The sequence below is a fragment of the Bos indicus genome, chromosome 27, assembly GCF_029378745.1.
Source record: "Bos indicus isolate NIAB-ARS_2022 breed Sahiwal x Tharparkar chromosome 27, NIAB-ARS_B.indTharparkar_mat_pri_1.0, whole genome shotgun sequence".
Lineage (NCBI taxonomy): Eukaryota > Metazoa > Chordata > Mammalia > Artiodactyla > Bovidae > Bos > Bos indicus.
The window spans coordinates 28,559,875-28,582,195 of record NC_091786.1 but is presented as its reverse complement, the minus strand read 5'-3'; the positions used below and the strand labels follow the sequence as shown (position 1 = coordinate 28,582,195).

The 22,321-nt window shown below is 36.2% G+C and overlaps 1 protein-coding gene across 7 annotated transcripts in view; it reads right to left on the bottom strand.

The window, feature by feature from the left end:
- The window catches only part of NRG1 (neuregulin 1), a 235,436-nt gene that overhangs the window by 144,457 nt on the left and 68,658 nt on the right, over positions 1 to 22,321 (bottom strand). For 5 of the 7 annotated variants that reach the window (XM_070781365.1, XM_070781364.1, XM_070781366.1 and 2 more), the window contains exons 4-5: positions 16,164 to 16,214; positions 14,098 to 14,148 (exon numbers count right to left, since the gene is read on the bottom strand). The exons of the other annotated variants lie outside the window; for them this stretch is intronic. In XM_070781365.1, the coding sequence (XP_070637466.1) occupies positions 14,098 to 14,148; positions 16,164 to 16,214 (102 nt within the window). The remainder of the gene's footprint in view (positions 1 to 14,097; positions 14,149 to 16,163; positions 16,215 to 22,321) is intronic. 7 annotated transcript variants of the gene reach the window in all.

The following is a 22,321-nucleotide window of genomic DNA, read 5'->3' as shown; positions in this document are numbered from 1 at the left end:
AGTCCTGAGCTCACCACTGAAGCACAATTCGGATCACCAAGCTTTTGCAGTCAATGCAGAAAGAGTTGTAATCCCAATTAATTCTTTGTCTCATCTCTCTTGAGTGCTTGCTTTTTAATTACAGTTATACATTAAAAAAAAATAAATAAACCAGTCGATTCTAAAGGAAGTCAACCATGAACATTCATTGGAAGGACTGTTGCTGGAGCTGAAGCTCCAATACTTTGGCCACCTGATGCGAAGAACTGACTCATTGGAAAAGACCCTGATGCTGGGGAAGACTGAAGGCAGGAGGAGAAGGGGATGACAAAGGATGAGATGGTTAGATAGCATCACTGACTCAATGGATATGAATTTGAGCAAACTCTGGGAGACACTGAAGGACAGAGGAGCCTGGTGTGGAAAAGAGCTGGACACAACTTAGTGACTGAATGACAACAAATAGAATCAGTATACAAATGAGAAAATTACAACTGCTATACATTAGGCATGGTGTACAGTATCGCGTTTCAAGTTCAGATAGAATTCATTCTGTATTTGTATAGTCCACCCTATTTATAACTCCACTTCACTGTTTTAGTGATTCTGCGCAAATTGGTATATTTTCCCTTTTTGATTTCAAAGAAAAGTAAATCTGGCCCCAAACAAAAAGCCAAAATTTTTTATTCTTCATGTATTCAAAACTGATATATTGCTACAGCGATACCTACATGACATTAAGTAGATTTTGAGGTAGTGCCATTCAAGTTTCATTTTCTGTTTAATCATTGTCAGGCACTTGGAATTTATACCACAGTGCAACAAAAGGCTGCCTGCTAAATGTTAACAGCAGCAGGGCATGAGAATGCCATCTTGCCTGGGGAGAAAAAGACCCTAAGGATGGACAAAAAAATTTCAATCTAAATACACACACAAAATTTACTGAAGGAACTGTTAAAACCAAATAACCTTCCCTATCACTCTAATATATAAACAAAAAGCTATGGTTTTTATTCTGTATCTCAAAAAAACTGAAAATTATCATCAAAATCAAGTAGTTGAAGCTACATAGCACATACTATGCTTAGTCTTATCTTGAGCAAACTGAGTTTCAGATATTTAATATTTAACAAGATACTTTTTTAGGTGGAGGAGGAATGGTTTATGGAATTCCTTCTATATTACCCATGGGCTTCACCAGTGGCACAGTGCTAAAGAACCCACCAGCCATGAGGGAGATGCGGGTTCCATCCCTGGGTCAGGAAGATCCCCGGTGAAGGAAATGGTAACCCACTCCAGTATTCTTGCCTGGAGAATCCCATGGACAGAGGAGCCTGCAGGCTACAGTCCACGGGGTCACAAAGCGTCAGACACGACCGAGCGACTGAGCACAGGATCATCAGTTCAGGTCTACATTATCCAAGTATCTAACAAATATAATTTGTTACCAAAAACCATCTAGTTTTAACTCCTTTTATCATAGTAAATGTGCATATATATTTCTGTACCTTGTTCAGGAACCCTGATCCATAGAATTGATCTGGTCCAAGTGATCTCAGTAGGGGAAAAGAGCGTATTTAAAGGCAGCTGCAATGATTATATGGCCTTAGAGACACATGATGGAGGTCACAAAAGGAACCTTCTGAAGGTTTTTTTGTTCACCTCGACCTCTACTCTCAGTGGTCAAAAAGAACAGAGGACATGGAGTCAGAGAGGCTGGCGTGGAATTTAGATATTAAAATAACCTTGACAAATACTGAGTTATCTAAGCCTCTCAGTGTCTTCATCTATCTAATGGGACAAATACTATCTGTTCTCAGATGAAAGTAGCTGACACATGGTAGGTCTTCATTAAAAAATATTATTATACTTCATTATTACCTTTTTAATAATAACAAAAGAAAAATCCACCTTTTTAATGCTGTGGCATTCCCTCACTCCCAAATGACTCTTCAGCACCACAGGGAGGAACAGCGACCAACCAGTTAACTTGTAGATTTTCAGATAATTTGCAATAATCCCATCTAAGATGAAACGGGGGCTTCCCAGGTGGCTCTAGTGGTAAACAAACTGCCTATGGATGAAGGAGATGCAAGAGACAAGGGTTCGATCCCTGGGTCAGGAAGATTCCCTGGAGTAGGAAATGGCATCCCACTCCAGTATTCTTGCCTAGGAAATTCCATGGGCAGAGGAGAGGATCCTGGCAGGCTACAGTCCACGGAGCTACAAAAAGTCGGACGTGACTAAGCACACACACACACACACACACACGAGCGCGTGCACACAAGGTGAAACAGTCTTATAAATCATCATGTAAAAAACTGATCATAAATGGAAGAAACCTTCAATCTATGATTTAAGTCAATGTGATCTGTCATTGTGAATTTATTCAACCTTGATTTTTAAATATTTAAAAGTATTTAAATATTTAAATATATTTTTCACGATTGAAGGTTAGTTGGTTTTCCAATAATTACACCTATGTACAACTTTTAGAAATTATGACAATCTAACTAGAAAAATCATCTCACTATTAATGATCATTTCCATTTAAAAAAATCCTTCCTAGGAATCAGAATCGTGGTGTGTTATTGGAATGGAAACACAAACCAAAATTTATTCATTCAAGACCTTACATTCCAGTTTGGGAAGTGATGTAGACACCTGTGACAATTAAAAGTGGTAAGCTTGTTGTCTGAAGCAAGAGCAAGGAAGTCACCAAGACAGTAAGGCTGGGCATTGGAAGATAGATCTAACATATGGGTATAACAAAATACAGAGTTCACTTTTATTCTTTGATTACAAAAAGACTTTTTTTTCCCTTACAATTTCAAACATCCTTTTTTTTTGACACTTAAAACTTGTTTTATTAAAAACATTTTTTGTTAAAGAGACTGCCTAAAAATGTCTGAAATTTGCCTTTAATAAAATTATAAAGAAAGTTTGGGGATGGTTTGTGTGTTTTTAAAACACTCAAAATTTTTTTTCTTCTTCATTCTTACTTTCTTCTTCTTCTTTTTTTTTTTTTTCATTCTTTAATAAAATATACCAAGGTCTGCACCTCTTCTAAAAACGTGGGAGAGAATGACCTTTTAAAAATTATGTAGACTATAGCTGACCCTATTCTTCATGAAGTCTCTACCAGAAACTTCAGTTAGACTTATCCTTGATACCCTTTTTACCCAAAAGGTCACAGCCAACATTCTAGAAACTTAAAAAAAAAAGAGCAGAAAAATTTGCCATAATACTTGTTCCTATGTGTACACACGGAGTGGATGTGATGTTTCATTCCTATTTTTGTACTAAGCTTAACAATTTTAAATCTCAGTTCCCTTTACCTGCACCGTAAAGACACTTTTAAAGGCTCGAATAAACCGCTTATGTGCCCTTGAGCTACCTATTTTCTTCCTAAAGCTTATCTTGCTTTCACACAGCCTCATTTGCACATACAAGCTAATTCTCCTGCCCCCATGATCTATTCATTCTAAAACATACCCAAGGACTCTTTGTGTGGTTTATTTTTTTGCAGATAGCTTGAGTGAACAAAGATGTATTTCTGCTTTGGAGCATTAGGGACATGAAATTAAGAAGCTTCTACAAGGAGAGAAGAGGAAAAAATTCATCTAGGTCAACTAGAGGGAAATGTACATAATTTATAAAAAATATATTATGGCCACTTAATTTTTTTCTCAGGTATATGTAAAGTTACTCTTCTTTATATTCCCTTCATATCATACTTTACCATAAAAATATCCTGTCTGACAAGGTGGGTTCCTCCGGGCACATTTTATCAGAAGGAGGATATGTTAGATTTTACAGCATTAAAAAAAAATAAATGTAGCAGCTTCCTTCTTTCTTATAGCTCTGTAGGCTGAGAATTATAAATAATTATGACTTGTTCTCAAAGTTACCTTATTTTTGAATGACACAGATTTCTGCAGGTTGACAAAATGTATCTCTGAGTAAAAATGCAAGACAACAGTTGTACAGAACATTATAAAAAATTTAACATATTATCTCCTGTAGATTATTCTGTTAATATATCTTTCTTCCTATATGGGGAATTTATAGTTAAAAACTTGATCAAATGACCAGAAGCTTGTCAATTAATCACTGTTCTTAAGAAATGAAGTTTAATAAAATTGAGAGAGAAATCATCTTAAAGGATAATTTTACTTTTCAATATTTAATAAGCAATAATTCGAATTAATTTACTATTTTAATTTACTAGAGTATCACTCCATTATAACTAAGATACATTTTAAAGTTTGCCATTTCTGATACCTTTGGACCAATTAAATGGCCAATTTATTTCCTTTAGGAAATAAAAATAAAAAACAAACTTTACCTAATGAAAATAAAATTCAAGAAGCTCCAAGCTTTCCATATACATTTCTTCTGCTGCTAAGTCACTGCAGTCGTGTCTGACCCTGTGCGACCCCATAGACGGCAGCCACCAGGCTCCCCCGTCCCTGGGATTCTCCAGGCAAGAACACTGGAGTGGGTTGCCATTTCCTTCTCCAATGCATGAAAGTGAAAAGTGAAAGTGAAGTCGCTCAGTCGTGTCCGACTCTTAGCGACCCCATGGACTGCAGCTTACCAGGCTCCTCCGTCCATGGGATTTTCCAGGCAAGAGTGCTGGAGTGGGGTGCCATTGCATTTCTAGGCCACCTAATAAAAAATGTCTCCTTAGATATATCACGTATCTTTGTAAGTCCATTTGTGTATCATGGAAAAGTTTCTGATAATCAAAGAGTAATCTCACTGCAGTTAAACTCCTCTAAAATACCCAGTTAAATTTCTAAGTTCTTTAGAAACTCTCCAAACTTCTTTCAGAATCCTACATTGTATGACATAATTTCTGATGCCTCTTAATCTTAGACTCCTACTTTTTATTTTATTTTTTAACTTTACAATATTGTATTGGTTTTGCCATATATCAAAATGAATCCGCCACAGGTATACATGTGTTCCCCATCCTGAACCCTCCTCCCTCCTCCTACTTTTAGTGGCAAATGATAGATTCTCATCATCTTTTTAAATGAGATAAATGCCAGAATTCTGACTTCTTGGTAAAATGACAAAACTTTAAATATGAGGCAGAAACAACAATTGACTACTTAAAAAAAAAGACAACAGTAAAACAAATCATTACCCAAACAATACTTCGTTTTAAACAATACTTACCACAGAGTGAATAAACATGTTCTATCTGAAGCAATATTATTTAAAAAAATAACTTGATTTAAAGCAAATCACTGCCCAAATGACACTTCATTTTAAAACACAGAATGAATAAACATATTCTATCTGAAGCAATATTATTTAAAAAATAACTCGATTTAAAAGTCTGTGCCCCATGTTCTACTTTGTACTGGTGCACTGGGATGACCCAGAGGGATGGTATGGGGAGGGAGGTGGGAGCAGGGCTCAGGATGGGGAACACATGTACACCTGTGGCGGATTCATGCTGATGTATGGCAAAACAATACAATATTGTTAAGTAATTAGCCTCTAATTAAAACAAATAAATTTAAAAAAAAAGAAAAAATAGTAAATAAAAAAAGAAAAAATAAAAAAGTAAAAGTCTGCACCCCACGTTCTACTTTGTTATACCATGTATTTTCACATCCAAAGAGCACAGTTAGCCGCAAATAAGCTCTTCTACTTTACTGCAAACTCCTTCAGCCCCAGGACTATTCTATACCCACCTCTCCCACCCACCTCCTCCACCAAGAAACACACATCACAGTTCCTAGCACTGTGCTGGGACAGAGTAGGAACCGGGTTATTGACTATTTGTTTATTTTAATTAAAGGGAGGTCAGTCCTCAGTGGTCTAAGAATCAAATAGTAGAAACAGGCCCATCAAATCTGCATCGTAAATTTACCACTTACTTGCTGTCTGACCTTAGTAGACACTTAGCTTATCCCTATCTATATATTATTATTCTTACTATTAAAATGGAAATATTAATAGCTCCCAAATTTCTTTTAAAACTTAAAAGAAAAACTGATGAAACAGTTTATCATTACAGATGAAAGTTCCTTTATTTAACAAAGCCAGTCTGTCCTTCCTTCTTGCTCCCTCTCTTCATGTCATGTTTTACAAGGCTTGAAGAAGAGGTTCTGGAATACCTGAGCAAAAACCAGAACAACAGCTCATGTTTGATGAGCTAACCCAATCTAAATACCCAATCTCCTAAAAAGAGACAGTTATGGACTTGAAGGAAGATGGGCACAGCTTTAGGCTACAACCCACACTGGCCCATGTTATCGGTTTTTAAGATTTTGTTGACCTCTGACAGAGATAAAATGGAAAGCGCCATTCCAGCATTTCTTTTATGATTAGTTGACCTATGTATCCACAGCCTCTCTATTAAAGAAATGAAGTAAGTACCCAAACAATGGCTACGCTAGAGGCATTATAGTAAGAATAAGGCAGAGAACCGTGGGAGATGCTCACGGACGAACTACTAGAGACATTATTCCCTCTGGGTTTTAGTCTAACATCTTTGAGGTTGATAAAGCCTCAATCAGTGTGAGTTCACACTTTTCAAAAGACCTGCTGACTGTTCTATGCAATCTTAAATGGAATGGACTAAGCATGCTTCTTTTCCTTTTCTTACTGGAAAAAAAAGAAAATCCTAATCAACATGCAACTACTCTAGTGAAAGAAACTAGTAATTTCTCAAAATCTACTTAATCATAGGTTTAAAAAAAAATCTGAAGTACTTTCTGGCTTTTAACTCTAAAGTCTGAACATTTTACTGATTTGAAAATGCTTCCCATGCGTTCAGGTTTGAAAACTGTAACCCATTTTTCTACTCTTTTCTACTTTCTTCAGAAGAGGCTAAAACAGTTTTGAAATTAAAAGAGGGCATTCCTAAGAATGATGATAGCTCTTAGGTACTAATAGAGTCCTTTAAAAATGATATTTCAGTTGTCTTCAATTTTTTAACTCATTATTTTCTTCATAATGGTAAATTTGTTTTAATTTTGTTTGCCCAATTAAATAATTTTCAATAACATTTATTGCTAACTTTCCTTTAAAATTCTCTCTCTCTTTTTTTTTTTTTTGAGCCCTATTTCCTGACTCTTCTAAATTTGTCTGCTCATCAGCTATAGAGGACCATGTTGGTTTGGCCTGGCTGGTCCACTTTCTCCATGTTTAGGTACAGAACCCTCCTCTCTATAGTGAACCCACAGCGTGCAGTTAGTTCCCAAGGGACTGAGCCCATCTGTCCCACTAACCCAAACACACACACAGCAGTGGATATCTGACCCAGCCCCCACCCAATTGGAGTCATTAATCTCCTTGGGATACAGTCATTATTTTAGGGGTAAGTATATGAAGCAAGCAGAGCCAATCAGATTCTTCCTTAAAATCTGGTATTCGCATAAGAAGTGGATTTTCTCTTCTTAGATTATGAACCAAGAGGAAAGAGGCCTCAAGATATGAGCAGCTATACCCCTATCAGACAGAGAAAACCCACTAAGAACAAAGCCAACATTTGTAGAGAAGCAAAGCATAAAGACTGAGAAACTGTCATATCATATCATTTGAGCCTCTGGATCAAATTGGGCCAGTTTTATGAGCCAGTACACTTCATTTATATTTAAGCTCTTTGCAGTTGAATTTCTATCACCTGCAGCTGAGAAACTTCTAGTTGAATCACCATCCATATTTCTTACTGCTTTATGACGTTGTTCTTAACCCTTCCTGTACCTATTGCTCCTTTTTGAGGGGTGGGGGTACTGCTTCCTATAGCATGCAGGTCTTTTAATAATAGATAGGCCCCTCTTCCCATTTTTTTCCCCCTCTTCCCATTTTTAAAAGATCCCTAGACAACTTGAAAAAAAAGTGAAGACTGAAGAAATCCACCAGGTCAATCATTTACTTTGATAAGCAAACATCAAAATCCTGCTAGCTCTGTTTTCCTTGATGTTTTCTTTGTGCCTCTCTGACTCCATTCTCTTGTCTTCATGTCACCACTTAATTTTCCTTTAATTTTTACATATAATCCACTTCACTGCTCTATTCCTAATGATTAAAAACACTTAATTATAGTTTTAATTCTTCTCTAAAAGCAAGAAAAATAGAGATGTCCTTCCTCTCCCAGCTGATAAAAAGATGGAGGATCTTTTCTAATGTTCAAGGGAATATTCTAATAAAAAGCCCCCCAAAGAATGAAATACAGGAAAATAATTGCTTTGGGGCTGATAATTTTATACTAACAAATATAGCTATCATACAAATTATATCTAGGATTTATGACATTATGCAAGGCTTCCCAGATAGCTCAGTTGGAAAAGAATCTGTGTGCAGTGCAGGAGACCCAGGTTTGATTCCTGGGTTGGGAAGATCCCCTGGAGAAGGGAAAGGTTGCCCACTCCAGAATTCTGGCCTGGAGAATTCCATGGACTGTATAGTCCATGGGGTCATAAAGAGCCGGACATGACCGAGGGACTTTCACATCACATGCAGGAGGTTAAACAGTAATCATCCTAGAATAAGGTTACCCATCTACCCCCAACATCAACAACCACTGGGGAAGATTTCCCTGTTTGTTGAAAATCCGATTCCTACTAGCACAATGGCTCTTAATCCCACTTCTGTAAATAGCAATGTTTTGAAACAGGTTAATTCTCAAAGTCAAAGAGCAAGTCATTGGAATGATTCTAGGCTGTTTTCTGTCTCCTTTATAGTATTAAAACTTTGAATTATGTTGCTAGTAACTCAGCACTTTCCTGTCCATTTCATTATGTAGGAGATTGTAGAGAGTATATTATTTCACCAAAAAGTTGACTCTGAGATAATTGGTATAAGTGTGATTATACACCTAGACTCCATTTTGATGCTTTTTTAAAAGAAGCTCTCTTTTTCCCTTTTTTAAAGAAGTTCAAGTTACACAGATAGACCTAGAGACTGTCACACTGAGTGAAGCTAGTCAGACAGAGAAAGACAAATATCATATGATATCGCTTACATGTGGAATCTGAGACAGTATAAGAGAACTCATCTACAAAACTGAAATGGAGTTACAGATATAGAAAATAAACGTATGGTTATCAAGGGGTAAGGGGTGGGGAGGGATCAACTGGAAGGCTGTGAATGACATACACACTATTATATATAAAATAAGTGACTAATAAGGATCTACTGTATGGCACTTGATACTTCACAATACTCTGTAATAACCTATATGGTAGAAGAATCTAAAAAAAGTGCATATATGTGTAACAGATTCACTTTGCTGTACAACTGAAAATACCTCAATAAAAATTTAAAACTTTTAACTATTAAAAAAAAAAAAAGAAGTTCAAGGTAGTTGCATGGATCCTGTAAGACTTTTTAATTTAAAAAAACAACATGATTTAAATCAGATGATTCAGGCTTAAATTTCTGTTTTACCACTTACATAGTTTTTGAATTTGGATATGTCAGAAATTTCTGAGTCTCAAGTTCCTTATCTAACAAATGGGATGAAATCTAAGTCATAGAATTATTGAATTTATTGTGTGAATAAATGACTCAATATATGAAAATATATCTTATAAAATTTACAGTATGATACAAAAATCAGTTATTTATATATACACAGTACACACATATTTGTATGGGTCAAAAGAATAATTTTGTAACAGATTAATTTCAACAGAATACAAAGGGTAAGGATAATTTAGTTATAAGCTCGATGAAACGTTTTATCAAGTAGTGGAATGCAATGAGTGACACTGAATGCCTTTAGAAAGGCAGAACTGAGGAATGATATTCCAGTTGCAGGGAGTACAAGGGAAAGCTGTAAGGGAAAATGTAAGACATGTTCACATAGAAAATGAAAGAAGTGAGCATGAAGGTAAGAATATGAACACTGACATACAAGCCCTGACTTTTTCCCAAGTCCCTCTGTTGCCCTAAAAATCTGCAACTCACTCTCCAGGCAAGCAGGAAAGTGGAGGTAATACCAGTTGGGCAATCTCCTTTGAAAGTTTTTCTTTTATTGCCAAAGAGCATGCAATTTTTTTGTCATTCTCCTAAGACACAGAATTACCACACCCTTGAAAAGACCATGTTTATAGAAATCTGGAAGCACAGTTTGCATTCAATCAGAAGTAGCTCTTCAACCATCACAGGACAGAGTTCATATTTGGTACCAAAAAAGATCTGAAGTTGGAATGACATTTTTTTTCCAGCTGAGAATCATTTAGCAAAGGTCTGGGCAGTTCTGTCTACATTTAGAGTAGGTCAGTCAGTTATAGATGAAGGGGGAAGTAAGAACCGTAGCTCTGAAGCTCACGAATGGGCCAGTAGACCTGGTCCAATCTATTCAATCCAGAGCACCAAGCTGTCTCCCAGGGAACATGCTGTAAATCGCATTATAACAGAAATGTTTCTGCAGACAAAAGGCATTCTTCCTTCAGCTAGCTTTTTTAGGTGCCAAATTAAAGACTGAGTTGTTCATTTCATTCAGAGATTTCAAAGAGGACTTCCTGGATAAGTTCCTTTCCAGTGCAGTCTTAGCTAAGAATATATATTATTTTGGAAAAGACAGTGATTTCTTGGCATAGAACTTCCAACATCACCATTTAGACTGAAAAATCATTAACTCCTTCCTGCTCCAACAATAAGGATAATTTCTTATGTTGCTCAAATAAAATGGAAGGACTCCCTTCATTTCTATTTTCTTCAGAGACATGTGCATTGTTCAAGTACTGGCTCTCTTCTGTCTACAGGGGAAGACCATCTAAGTGCTAAACGATTCACATTCATTCGTTCATATTAGGCTTCTCAGTATAGTTTAAGATAAACATGATTATACAGACACAGTGACTGAGCCTTAAGGACACTGAATCACTTGCCTAAGAATACACAGTAATTAACAGCACTGGTATTTAGACTTAAGAACATGAGTCCATCTGATGTCTGTGTTCTTTTCATTTCCCTTCACCACCCTTTGATGGGTAACATAAAGATTACATGGGCTCAGCTGGTTCAAGGCAACGCATTTACTTTAATCTACTACACATACTTTCAATCCACTTTGTATCAGTGACAACTTTTCCACCCATTCACAGAATCTCATTCCTTTCCATATTAAAGTCTTCTTCTTTTTTTTTTTTTTAAAGGCAACAAAATGTCATGTGTTACAACAGGCTAGCATACTGCCTGGGTTTGAATCTTGCTTGAGAAACTTTAGATAAAATACATCAGTTTCATCATCTGAGAAATGGAAGAAGGTTTTATGAGAACCATGAACCATGTAAATCACCTTATATGCTGCCTGGCATGCAGTGAGCCTTCAATAAAGGTTTGCTATTACTATTAGTATGATTCGAAACATATATTACTATTTAAGACTGTTTTCCAGAAAGTTCTCTTTATTTTCTTTCTTGTTATTATTCATTAGACTTTCTATTTTTGTTTCTCTCATTTTTATATTCAATTGGAATGGATGGGACTTAATTCAGTAAAGTGGTTGGTATAACAATTATATTTTTTATAGCATTTGACAAAATCGTCTGCAAAATGGGGTCACCAGCAGCTGGCAATTCAGAGAGAAATCGTTAAGGTTTGTCCTAAACAATCAATTTACTTTTTTGCTGATGCTGTGTAAAAGAGGAACAAGATAGTCCTACTGACTTTTGCAAATTTGAAGCTCTTCTTTTCTACAACCTGTTACTTATGTGTAACAGGACACTCATTTAGCAAAGTATTCATATGTTTTAAGTCACAGATGCCTCCTTTACAAAAGGATAACATAAAATGAAGGAAAACAATGCTAATTCTTACCAAAAGATTATTATAAGGCACTTTAAAAGAATTATAAATGAACAACTCTAAAAAGAGTGAATGTATAATGCAAATTCACAGAGGAAGTAGTTAAAATGAGCCTTACAAAGGGAAAGATTAGTATCATATCTTTGCTATTTCACCAAATTTATGAAATGCTAGGAAAAACAAATAGAGGGCAAAAATGATAAAGTGTTTGTAGATGAAACATGAATCTCTTAAAATCTCCAGTCACATACAGGTGTTTTGCATGTCTCCTTTCTGGCTGAAACAAAGCAAAAAGAAACCTACTCAGGGCTGATTATTTCTGACCTGTGGGAACTTTTCCTGGGCCTTTGACACTTTTATATATTTTGAATTTTTAAGTCCAGGGTATTATGATTGCTGGTTCTTCAAGTTTCAGCTCCAGCCTTTACTAAACTGAGATATGCTTGCATCAGAGCCCTGCCCCAGTGCAGAATTCCACTGAATATGGCCTTTGGAGGAGCTGAGTATTGCATGCTGCTGGCATGGACCTAGGACCCTGCCACTATTGGCTTATATTTCCAATATACAGAACATAATTTTGAGATTAAAATATGTATTCATTAAATGGATACAATATGCCAAAAAAAAAATTCATTAATCAACTCAGCAGTATTTACTGAGACCCCCCCAGGAGTGGGGAGTGACATACGGAAATGGGTCACTGAAATGTTTTAACGCAACGGTACACAAAGCCTTCTTTCTTACTTTTAAACCCTGACCAAGTATCAGGAACTAATTCTGCTGAGAGTTAAAGATCAGAGTCAAATTTCAAAATGACTTCTCTCTCCACAGTGTTGCAGTGAACAGAAATGTAAACTGAGAGATTCATTTCAGTTCCCTAAGTATTTCTTCCATTCCCAAACTACTCAGATATACTTAAGAATCACATCCATCCCATTAATGATAGGATGAAGGGTTCCAATTACAAGAGTTTCAATAACTTTTTTCAGTGAATCATGCAGGGGGGAAATGATTCCCAGACAAAATGACAGAGAGAAAATCCTAGTGTTTGCTTTTGCTTAGTAAACACTCAAAAATAGAAAACAAGGCTCAATATGATTCCTCAACACTAGTTAGCTAAAATCTACATAATTATTCTAATCTTTTCCTAATGAGAATTAAATAACAAATATCCTAAACTCCCCAGAAAGGATTATCATTTTGGAGAATGTAATGCTTATCCTTAGGGGAAGTCAATCTAATCTGAGCATTTCCTTTCCTGTTTGATCTTACTAGATTATTGCCATCAATCCAGTTAAACAATGCTTTATCTAGTTAAAGTATAGTCAAAACATCATACTTCATGTAATAAAAATACACTGACATCGTATTGTGACAGTCTGGGTATCACCAACCCAAATGGATTTTAAAATCAAACTGGATATTTAGACCGATTGGCAAAACAATGGAAATTGCCTCAAGTAAGTTCAAGTATTTTATACAAGGCTGATAGAGAAAGGAAATTGTTCATTAAACACACTCTCTGGGCTAGAATAGAATAATTACAAGCTTTAAATAAAGAGCTACAATCAGGGACAGAAAGACTGTAGTTGTAAGTTTTATTTTCAAGGCCTGATAAACTCCCCTGTTGCATATCAAAATTTAATTCTAGGCTATTCACAATTTATAAGTATCAAAACTATTTTTACTAGTCCTTGCTAACTTCTTAAGTTCCCCTGATACAGCGCAAAGCACCAATCAATCTAACAGTTGTAGACCTCCACAAGCACAAAGCACATTTCACATTAAACATTTGAAAACTAATCTGAGATCTTGCCTAGGGACTTGCTTTCAAACATTTTCATAATTAGTCACTTGCTATCAAATTTGAATCAAGGGCATCTATATATAGTTTCCAAAATCCATCACAACAGACTTTATATGAGAACTGAGGAGCTTTGGAATAAAGATCCCAAACAGCTGGGTATTACGCCTTAGGCAGTTGCTGAAGGCATCACGAAACACTAAAAAAACAAAAGTAAAGAGACAAAGAACAACCGACAATGTTCTCTGTTGCTCATCCAGAACTAGGCCTCAGAATGGGTGCAATTATATTCCAACATTCACAGACATTACATTACCTTAAAACTGTATGTATGTATCTCAGGGGGAGGGGATATCTGGTCAATCCCAAGCACAGCAGGAGTTCATTTCTATCCAAACAGCAAACACCATTCTGTTCCCAAACTTGATACCCCATTCCCCAATAAGGGTAGAGGAGAGATATGAACATGATCTTCAGAAGCAGATACTGTCTTGGGTTAAACACTAGTCAACAGAATATTTAAATATACTTACATGAAGAAGTATTTGTTCCTTCTGTTGATACTGATATTCTAATGGGAGACTCTATAAAAAATAAAAGTGGAATGAAGCTTTATTGAGTCATGCCACTTGGATTCTTAAATTAGAAATTTTGCCAGCCTTGGGTATCATCTAGAACAAGAGATCTAGAAAATGGTGCAACAGAAAAGCTGAAAGCATCTCAAAGTCAAAGGAAGGTATATGCAATATTCAAAGAATATCTGAATATTCCACAGAGGAATGTTTCTACAGTGTGGACACAAAGACTTCTGAAAGTTGCAAAAGGTACCCATCTGCAAAGATACCCCTCCACACACCAGCTGCTCTCTTCAAATTTCCTGGAACCACTACTCTGAACAGATCCACACTCCAGGTAAGACAGACAATTCCTTTTCTTAGGTTGGTCTTGATTTTAAGAAACATGAAACCAAAGAGAACACTCTCCACATTCAGAGAGAATGAAAGGCAACTTTCATGCTTAGAGGAAAAAAAAGAAGGATGAAAATATTTTCAGGCAAACTGCTCTGCATAAACATTCTGGCCAAACACGATGCTGAATATAGTCCATGCAAGGTCCACTAGAGCGATTACATTAGGATCAAACAAAACGTACTAAATAAATACATAATACAATCATTGGGGTTGCACAGCAGCTTGATTCTCTTAGATGGTAAGGCTAAAGAAGGAAAACCAGTATTTAGGTAAAGCAGAGCGTAAAACATACTTCATGCAAAAAAAAAGCATGAGACCATATTTAGGTAAAGCAGAACATAAAACATATCTCATGCAAAAAAAAAAAAAAAAAGCACGAGACCTAAAGGTTTTTATGAGTAAGAACTAAGAACAACTCAGTATCAAAGAAGGATTGAAATTCAGCAACCATAAAGCTATAAAGATTCAAGTCACATAGCCGAAAATAATAGTTACAGTCATTCCAAATTCCCAAGGCAAGCAGCCCATAAATCTAAAAGCTCAGATTTGTAACAGCACCAACTGGGGTCAGAAAATGAAGTCCGTACATTAAAGAAATGTCAGAGTGAAAGGTGAGGAAATTCAGAAACTCTACAAATTTTTTCTTATCTCCATCTCTCTATATTCCTTCTCTCTCTCTATCATTCTTTTTCTGCTACTCAGAAAAGTGAGATCCTCTTATACTCCAGGATCATACCACCTTGCAACACAAGCATAAGCCCTAAATACGGTCAAAGTGGCTAAGACATAGAGAAAGTTAGCTCTTATGATTTTGAACAATGGCTTTGAAGAGAAGAGGCTAAACTGGGGAAGGTAAGATAGAAAATGGCTGTTAAATCACATGGCCTCTGAGATTAAATATTTATTTGTAAATATGCTAAAGGTTTTGTTAACTACAGAATCACAAAGGATAAGAAAAAGTAAAAAAAAAAAAAATTAAATTCACACCAGATGAATGACATTCACGGCTAGTGGAGAAATCAATGAATTAGGGTTATACATGGGTTAGTAGAGTTGGGTTTTCAGTAGCTAATATATGCTCAGATCACAACTGCTATCAGCAAATATTACAGGCAAGTGAGAAACAAACAAAACCAAACAAACCAAAAAGAAAAAAGCAACAGCATTTTAAAAAGTCAGGCCTATAACAGTGCTTCTGCCCAACTTCAGTGACTGACAACTGAGCATTAAGAGCCCAAAGGTCAGAGGTCAGACAGTGATACTTTATCCAGGAATGAACTGTGATGGATGAAGGAGGGCACAGCCCACTAAGAGAAACTCCTAGAAAGATGTAAAAGCTGAAGTTACAACCCAGATATCTCCTTTCCTGGTGTAGTACTCCTTAAGTTGCATCTAGTTTTCTTTTTCTCATGCATGCCTCTCAGGTCCAAGTTCAGACACACAGCAAGAACTGTACTCCTTTAAAGAAAATCCAAAAAAGGCAGAATGAACTGGAGAAAAAATGTTGGCGCAGAAAACAGGAGCAGCTGAAACGTGGATGCAGAAGGGGTTCTGATTAGTAGAAGGAAGAGCCAGCTGTGATGCCTGTCGTTCTGGTTAGTAAAACTCGACAAGCTTATTTTCCTTACCTGAAGACACATACGCTGTCTCAGTTGAGGCTGGCATGCCAGTGGTGATCTCTGCAAAAAAGAAAAGTTGATAGGACATTACGATGTACAGTCAGGAGGCCGGGAGTCAGCTCCACAGCCTGCCTGCAAACCAAAAAATGTGTTTAAAGAAGGAAGTATTGCAAGGAGGTGATGAAAGCCCCGGCTTTATCCACACAGAGAGTGAGAAACGCGAAAAGAAGACTGTCCAAATAAGTAGTTTTTCTTTCTTGGGCCAAGAGCAGGAGATGGGCTGTGACAGAATAATTAGCAAGAAGTCCCTGCCCCCACTGGGCTCAGTGGAGAAGAATATATATATAGCAAAGAGACAGCGGGCTCCTCTTCAGAAAGGAAGATAGAAACGGCCAAACCAGGAAAAATCAAAGCCGGGGGATCAAAGTTGTGGTCAATATTTTTAAATTAGGGAGCTCTGGAGAATTCCACTTCTGCCCAAATCAAAAGCAAGTAATGTTTCTAGTTGGGATTGATGAAAAACATCAGATTCTGGCATCAAATGCTACATAAAATTGCCAATGGTAATCATACAAGTGTCTGATCATTTCAGCTACTCAGGGCAGGGTACAGAGCAAGTAGGCAGCTTCCAACTCAAGGACATGCAGAACTGACCTGCACACTTCTGGACACACCATCATCATGGGAATTGTGACAGTACTGTTCAAACTTTGATGTGCTTTCTTACTGCCTTTTATGATGGCCTGAAGGATGAATATGTTGTCTAACTCTGTATTCATTCAGTCCTTCCAAAAAGAGCTGTTAAAATCTAATGTTTTCAGTAAGGCAAAGGTTTATGAAGCCTGGCAAGATGTAGAGATGCAACAGTGGGTATTATTTAACCATCACTGTGTGTATTATTATTGTCAGATGACTTAATGATATTCTATTATTCACTATTACTAACCAGGACAAAAAGAAAAGTTGAATCTGTGATATATATATATACATATATATATATATATGTATATATATATATTTTAAAAGTTACTAGATTCTACTAAAATACTATGTTGTTTAGTAGTTAAGTAGTGTCTGACTCTCTGGTGACCCCACGGACTGTAGTCCGCCAGGCTCCTCTGCACTAAAATCCTAAGTATGTCATATATTATCATTTTATGTTGGAATTAATAGCCTGTTAATCATGTAGTTGGAAAAGTTCATGACCAATAGAATCATCTTTAAATACAGATATGACCACTTAGGGTTTCCTTGTTAGAACTAGACTAGTAGGTAAGATGAATTAATTTAAGTGGCAATATTACTTCAAGTTCAGAGGCTCTAAGGATAAATGGTTTGTGGAATTGGAAAAAAAAATGGCTTCTGAGATTCAGTAGGTATGTTTAAGAATAAGCATCAAGTTAAATGAGTATATATAAACATCAGAAATACATCTTTAGTAAGACCAATTATATTTTCTCTCTTGCAAATTAATACGGATGGTCCTCTCGAATGAGGCATTAGGAAGACACACCACTCAAGGTGCAAGATTATCAAGCCACCAGTGGCCTATATCAGCTCTTACACCTACTGAAAATGGGACACAGTGAAAGGAATCTGTATGTGAGGATGTATAATGTTCTTGGGACATTCTCAAGCAGCAACCACTAAAGAGGATATTCCAGGGGTTTTGTTTTTTTGTTTTTTTCAGTCAAGCCATGTAGAAGGTGAGACCTTAGTTCCCCAACCAGGGATGGAACCCATGTCCTCTGCATTGGAAGAACAGTCTTAACCACTGGACCACCAGGGAATCATGAACCCTGGACAGGAAAGCCATTGGCTTTATCCTCTTTAGAGTTAGCCTACTGGCATTGGATATAAAAGACGGGGTCTGTAAAATCACTCTTTCTTGGAAATTTATTTCTTGGCTCTGTAGAAATGGTTTTATTAGATGTCCTGTATCATTTCATAATATACTGATGGACTAAAAGATATAAGTGATATATAATATCAGTCAATTATGTTGAACTGACATGTCTGCCGAATTGTGTTTGTCATTAGCCTGAATAGGAAGGCCTTTAAAATTGATTTTTTATGAAAGCCTTTGAATACATCTTGCTTGGTATTATAATCATTCAGTAAAATATTTAATCAGCACTAAGTGTGAACTAGACCCTGTTGCTAAGCCCTAGCAAGCAATCATCCCAGGTAGAGTTAAACCCTTAGTAAAACTGCCATATTGCACATCTTAATGATGTCTGAATGTATACTCACTTTAAATAAATAAATTGTATACTCACTTTAAAAAAATAAAACAATAAAGAGGATACTCCAAGTTGGTAATATGGCAATAACTTGTTTCTGAAGTGGGTACAACTAGCTTTCTTGATATGGGCTGCAGAAAATAAAAATGTTCCTTTTGGGGGAAAAAAATCTAATCGAAGAAAAATATTATGAAAGATTCACAGCATTTGTCTTTTTCTATAAGTTTCCAAGCAAGTACCCACATGGGGAGTGATGCTTCCTCATTCTGTGCTTGGACTCATCAGTGACACAATAGCCAGCCAGAAGCAGGAAGCTCAGGGTCACAAGGATTGGGCCAGAGTCCCAATCCTAGTATGAAGATCAAGACTCTCTTAAAATTTATTTTTGACAAACCAAGTAGTTGTTCACTGTGACCTTCCAAAACAAACCAAAAAAACCAAATAAAGAAACCCACAAACCCACATTCAGAGCTATTCTATCTCAGAGCATAAAAGATATCTCAATGGGAGGAAAGGTTAAAAATATTTCCTTTTTTAGTTGAATGACACATAAAACTACCAGAACAGGAGGTTAGTACAAAAATGTGTCTACACACAGAAAACTTAAAATAACCTCCTTTCCTAAAATTAGATATTTATCCTGGAGACCTTAAAAATATCTTTAATGATTATGGTTTCAAATAAAAACCTTTTGAATTATCTTGGAGGTAATACAAGCTCATGGGCTTCCCTGGTGGCTCAGTGGTAAAGAATCCGCCTGCCAATGCAAGAGATGTGAGTTCGATCCCTGAGTCGGGAGGATCCCCTGGAGGGGGAAATGGAAACCCACTCCAGTATTCTTGCTTGGAAAATTCCATGGACAGAGGAGCCTGGCGGGCTACAGTACACGGGGTTGCAAAGAGTCAGACATGACTTAGTGACTAGATAACTACAAGCTAAGAACTTGTACACATCTATACTAAAAGAATCTTGCTAATAAAAATCTTTTTGATTAAAGCCACTCAGGAAACATTTCTATGTGTATTTGGGGTAGAATGTACAGACTGAGCACATTAGCTCTTGTTATAGTGGTGACTGAAAATAATCTTGTAACAATTACAGATTTTTTAAAAATTATCAAGTCCTGCAGTCTCCTTGATATTTAAGCAACATATCTTCCCCCTGAGTAATTTGGTAAATTTTGTTAATTGATAAAGAACACCCCCTTCATTAGGGAAAATTAATAAAGACTTAGAATCATAAAGAATTGAACACAGCTGAGCAATTTATGCTGCATAGACAGGTAAACATATGAAACATTAATATATTTGTATGTTTGCTTGTTTAATAAACTGGACCTGGTCTCAAGAAAAATTGCCCTGTCTTAAAAATAACACCTTCTGGAAAGGAATTTTTCTAATTATTATGTATGCATGACTTGCTTGAGAATTCATTGTGAGCACAATATACTAAATATAACTATTTAGCAAAATACATAAACAAATATAAGCATACATATGATGTGTCTGTGTGTATTTAAAATCCAATTATGTGACTCTTTATTATTCTAAAATTACAGGTCATTGCTGTACATTTGAAAATAGTGATAAAGTATTTTTAAAGATTTAAGATGGGCATACTTATTTATTAGCACTAGTAAAAATGACTTCAGGAATATATTTAAGCATCTGAATTCTTGCTCATAATGAGTGTTAGTTTTAGCATGGTATTGACTGGGGGATTTTTGTAGAAACTAATGCCTGTGGCCTGTGATTTGTTATGTAAGTGAATACTGAAATGTCTCCAGTCAATAACACTTGAGCAACGAAAGACACTTTAATATGTTTCTAGTCAATAATGAGTTAAGCAATTGAGAAATTTTGGAATTAACAAATGGCATAGAGGCAGGATGAATACTATGCATTGAAAAGAGAGTTCTTTTCCACTCAAACTTCTCTTGCATACCACCCTTCATGGGAATCCTATGTGATGCAATATACATGGAGATTGCTACACAGACTCTGTACTTCTTAGTATCACTATAGGTTGCTCCTATAGTCAAAGATCCATCTAGTCAAAGCTATTGTTCTTCCAGTAGTCATGGACAGATGTGAGAGTTGAACCATAAAGAAGGCTGAGTGTGGAAGAATTGATGCTTTCAAACTGTGGTGCTGCAGAAGACTCTTGACAGTCCCTGAGACAGCAAAGAGATCAACCCGGTCAGTCCTAAAGGAAATAAATTCTGAATATTCATCGGAAGGACTGATGCTGAAGCTGAAGCTCCAGTACTTTGACCACCTGATGCGAAGAGCCAACTCACTGGAAAAGACCCAGATGCTGGGAAAGATTAAAGGCAAAAAAAGAAGACGGCGACAGAGGATGAGATGGTTGGATGGAATCACCGACTCAATGACGTAAGTTTGAGCATACTCCAGGAGATAGTGAAAGACAGGCAAGCCTGGCTTTCATGGGTCAAAACTTCACGACAGAACAACAATAACAACATAAGCTGTTCACCAATATCATGGCATTTCTAACAACACTGTCAATGTTGGTTATCCATATGAGCCAACTCTTTAAAGGAACAGTTGATACATTAATCAAATTTTGTGGAAATAATTTTTTTCTGATCATCTAAAATGAAACAGCTATTTTATTGCCAGGAGCCCCATGGCTCCTATGGGATCTTGAATCTCACTCAAATAATTTTTCTCCTGATTAAAAAAAGAAAACCTAGTAGAAAATATGATTGATTAGTTGTATAGTCTCCTGTATCAATCTTTGAAAAGACAGCAGTACTTAATTAATTTGAAAACTAGTTAGGTCTATTATTCTCTCCCCTAATCTGATGCCCAGGAGTTTTTAAGAGCTTCTTAGATACGAAGTCATGGCTAAATTAATGTTTCCTCTATAAAGACCAAGCCAAATAAAATACAACTGAAAATGAACATATAGCGTAGGGTCTATTTGAGCATGGTGTATGCGGCCTTTTAAACCACTGTATTTGAATTCATGAAAAGAATTCACCTATAATCTATCATGTAATGATGACCGCCTTTGAGATCCTTCTTTGTATGAAAACTCAAATGGACTGTTAGACTGACATAGTCTCAGAGGTCATCAGCAGACTGCACAGGTTTATATATGTTTCTGTATGACAGGTTCTTATTTCCAAATAAGGTAGGGGTTAAAAGGCACTGGAAAAGGCAGAAAACATATAAATTTCCAAAATACTTAAAAAAATGACTAGCCGAATCTACATTCTTTTCTAAATGCTTGAAAACATTGGAAATCGGATCATTGTATCACTCACGCATATAATGATTCAAGGGGAATTTCTCAGAGAATTTCTCAGTCTTTTTCTATTATTTCATTTATGTCTAGTTGTTAATCTAAGCAGATCTAAACAGTGAGTTTCATTTTAGGATGTTTATAACATTAGATGGAAGATCTTTACGATCGGTGCTCATTTCATTCTAATAGTTACAGAGCTGTCATAATGGGATTAAAAATAGTGTCCAACAGTAAGCTCAACTTGCTAAATTTTTCTTTTTCTCCTAAGGAGGAAAGAAAACACAGTCTCTCGTGTATTTCTCCCTCTCACTCCTGCCATTTCTCCTAGAATGTTGTCCTAAAATATATTCTAAACATCTTAATGCAAAGAAAGCACTGGTGTGAGAATTTAAGTAAATCAAAAGAAATCCTTTGCACAGAGCTAGGATAATTAGCTCAGGGCTGTATTCCAGGATCTTTCATCAAGCCAAGCTACATAGAAATTATCAAGCCATAGTTATATATTTATTGGAGAAATATGGGAGAGATGAGTGAGACCATGCAAAACAAACAAAATGACTAATATTCCACAGACAACATAAAATCTCAAGAGGAGTTCTACATCATATAATATTTTGGCAACACGTTCTTATTTTTAAGACCTTTTTTCCC